This window comes from Bison bison, unplaced genomic scaffold (assembly GCF_000754665.1).
Source record: "Bison bison bison isolate TAMUID 2011002044 unplaced genomic scaffold, Bison_UMD1.0 scf7180017864269, whole genome shotgun sequence".
Lineage (NCBI taxonomy): Eukaryota > Metazoa > Chordata > Mammalia > Artiodactyla > Bovidae > Bison > Bison bison.
This window is the reverse complement of record NW_011494841.1, coordinates 599,440-602,214: the sequence shown is the minus strand read 5'-3', so window position 1 is coordinate 602,214 and position 2,775 is coordinate 599,440. Positions and strand designations below refer to the sequence as shown.

Below are 2,775 nucleotides of genomic sequence, written 5' to 3'. Positions count from 1 at the left end.
ACTGAACTGAACTGTTGGATCATTGAAAAAACAAGAGAATTCCAGAAAAACATCTGCTTCTGCTTCATTGATTATCCTAAAGCCTTTGACTGTGTGGATCACAACAAACTGCAGAAAATTCTTCAAGATATGGGAATACCAGACCACCCAACCTGCCTTCTGAGAAATCTGTATGCAGGTCAAGAAGCAACAGTTAGAATTGGACATGGAACAACAGACTGGTTCCAAATTGGGAAAAGAGTAAGTCAAGGCTGTATATTGTCACCCTGCTTATTTAACTTCTATGCAGAGTACATCATGATTCATGGGGTCGCAAAGAGTCAGACACGACTGAGCAACTGAACTGTTAAATGAAATACCAAAAGAAATTCTTTTTGATTTAGCTCTAATCATAGCATCAACATGAAGAGTATTCAGTATGACTACAAAGTACTTTCAGAGGCAAATGCTACAAAAAAAAATCAGTCAGAGTAACTATACTGCCATAAATCTTAACATGGTTTGTCACATCCCCAAAATTAAGATATTGCTATCATATATACCTATCAACCTACCTTTAGTATCTGCTGGACTTTTGTTTCTACTGAATGAGCCTGGAATTTTTTCAACGGCTCCATTCTATATGAATTAGCAAACTTTAGTTTTGCCAGGGCACTCTTCCATTCTTTACCTAGATCAGCAATTGAGTCATCAAATGGAGGCTCTACATACTGAACATCATGAATTGATTCTCTCAGTCTTTCTCTTAAAATTTGTGCATACTGAAAGGAGAAGGAGAGAGACAGAGAAAGATGATTTTTTAAATTCCATAATGAAATTTCAGTTTTAAGGACCCTGGGGCAGTGGGACAGGGCTGACACAAAGCTTGGAAATCCATTACAACAGACATCTATGATTATGTGGTTGCGAAATCCTAGAGTCAAGCCTGGCTATCAACTTGAACAAGGAGAAAAAATATACAGGTGTCATCTATCTATCTATAAACACAAAAACACACAAACACAAATTTGAATGCATAGGTTTAGAACATCCATGGAAGATGCGGAAGAACTAGAAACAAGAGTGGCCTTTGAGAGGGCAACTGAGTGGCTGAAAGACAGTTACGTAAGGAAAACCTTTCAGGCTCCCTACTCTGGCACTGGGGCTTCCCTGGTGGCTCAGACAGTAAAGAACCTGCCTGCAGTGCAAGAAATGTGGGTTCCATCCCTGGGATGGGAACATACCCCGGAGAAGGGAATAGCATCCCACTCCAGTATTCTTGCCTGGAGAATCCCATGGACGGGGGATCCTGGTGGGCTGCAGTCCATGGGGTCGCACAGAGTCAGACACGACTGAAGCGACTTAGCAGTAGCAGCAGCGTGATTAAGTATGGGTTTCCCAGGTGCACTAATGGTAAAGAACCTGCCTGCCAATGCAGGAGATGTAAGAAACATGGGTTCCATCCCTGGGATGGGAAGGTCTCCTGGAGAAGATCTACTGGAATGGCTACCAACTCCAATATTCTTGCCTGGGAAATCCCATGGACAGAGGAGTCTGGTGGGCTCCAGTCCATGGGGTCACAAAGAATTGGACACGACTGAGCAATTAACACTTTTACCTCAGTTAGGAATGGGAGCTTCCCAGGTGGCGCTAGTGGTAAAGAACCTGCCTGCAGATGCAGGAAACATGAGATGTGGGTTCAACCCCTGGGTTGGGAAGAGTCAGACACAACTGAAGTGACTTAGCATGCACACACAGTTAAGTACTCTATGCTCTGAAGTTAACAGTGGTGAACTTCATTATAACAACCAGAATTGTTTTACTTGTATTAACTCATAATAAAAGTCTGCATCCATGGAGTTATCCTTCTAGTGGAAAAGGAAGTGAAGTCATTCAGTCATGTCTGACTCTTTGCAACACCATGGACTGTAGCCTGCCAGGATCCTCTGTCCTTGAGATTTTCCAGGAAAGAATACTGGACTGGGTTGCTATTTCCTTCTCCAAAATAGTGGTAATTGCTACACAAATAAAATAATATGACTTGATAGAAACTCACCATGAGGGTTTAATTTGGACTGAATAATTGGAGAAGTCTCTTCTGAAATAAAGTTTGGGCTGATGTCTAATAGGAACGGGAAATAGGCAGGACAAAGTACTTAACATTTTCTGAGAATAAACATGTGTTTGGCATGTATGAATTATTTAGAGTGGGGAAAATAGTAGTAATAGAATAAGGTTTAAAAGGCATCATGTAGGACTAAGTAGAATATGAAAGGGAAGTTGAAACTTACTCCCAGAACAATGAGGAACCACTGAAGGATTTGAACAGGCGAATGGAATTTATTCCAGGGATGCCTGTTTATTCCAGGAATGCAAGGATGGCTCAGATAACCTCGATGATGTGATAACTCACCTGGAGCCAGACATCCTGGAGTGCAAAGTGGGCCTTAGGATTCATGACTATGAACAAAGCTAGTGGAGGTGATGGAATTCCAGCTGAACTATTTCAAAACCTAAAAGATAATGCTGTTCAAGTGCTGCATTCAAAATACCAGCACTTTTGGAAAACTCAGCAGTGGCCACAGAACTGGAAAAGGTCAAAAAGGCAATGCCAAAGAATGTTCAAACTACTGCACAACTGCACTCATCTCACACACTAGCAAAGTAACACTCAAAATTCTCCAAGCTAGGCTTCAACAGTATGTGAACCAAGAACTTCCAGATGTTCAAGCTGGATTTAGAAAAGGCAGAGGAACCAGAGATCAAATTGCCAACATCCTCTGGATCACTGAGAAA

General features: G+C 41.7%; 1 protein-coding gene across 1 annotated transcript in view; it reads right to left on the bottom strand.

Moving 5' to 3' along the window:
- The window catches only part of TCTE3 (t-complex-associated-testis-expressed 3), a 23,871-nt gene that overhangs the window by 5,542 nt on the left and 15,554 nt on the right, over positions 1 to 2,775 (bottom strand). Inside the window, exon 2 of the mRNA XM_010848516.1 lies at positions 555 to 761. Coding sequence (XP_010846818.1) covers positions 555 to 761 — 207 coding nt within the window. The remainder of the gene's footprint in view (positions 1 to 554; positions 762 to 2,775) is intronic.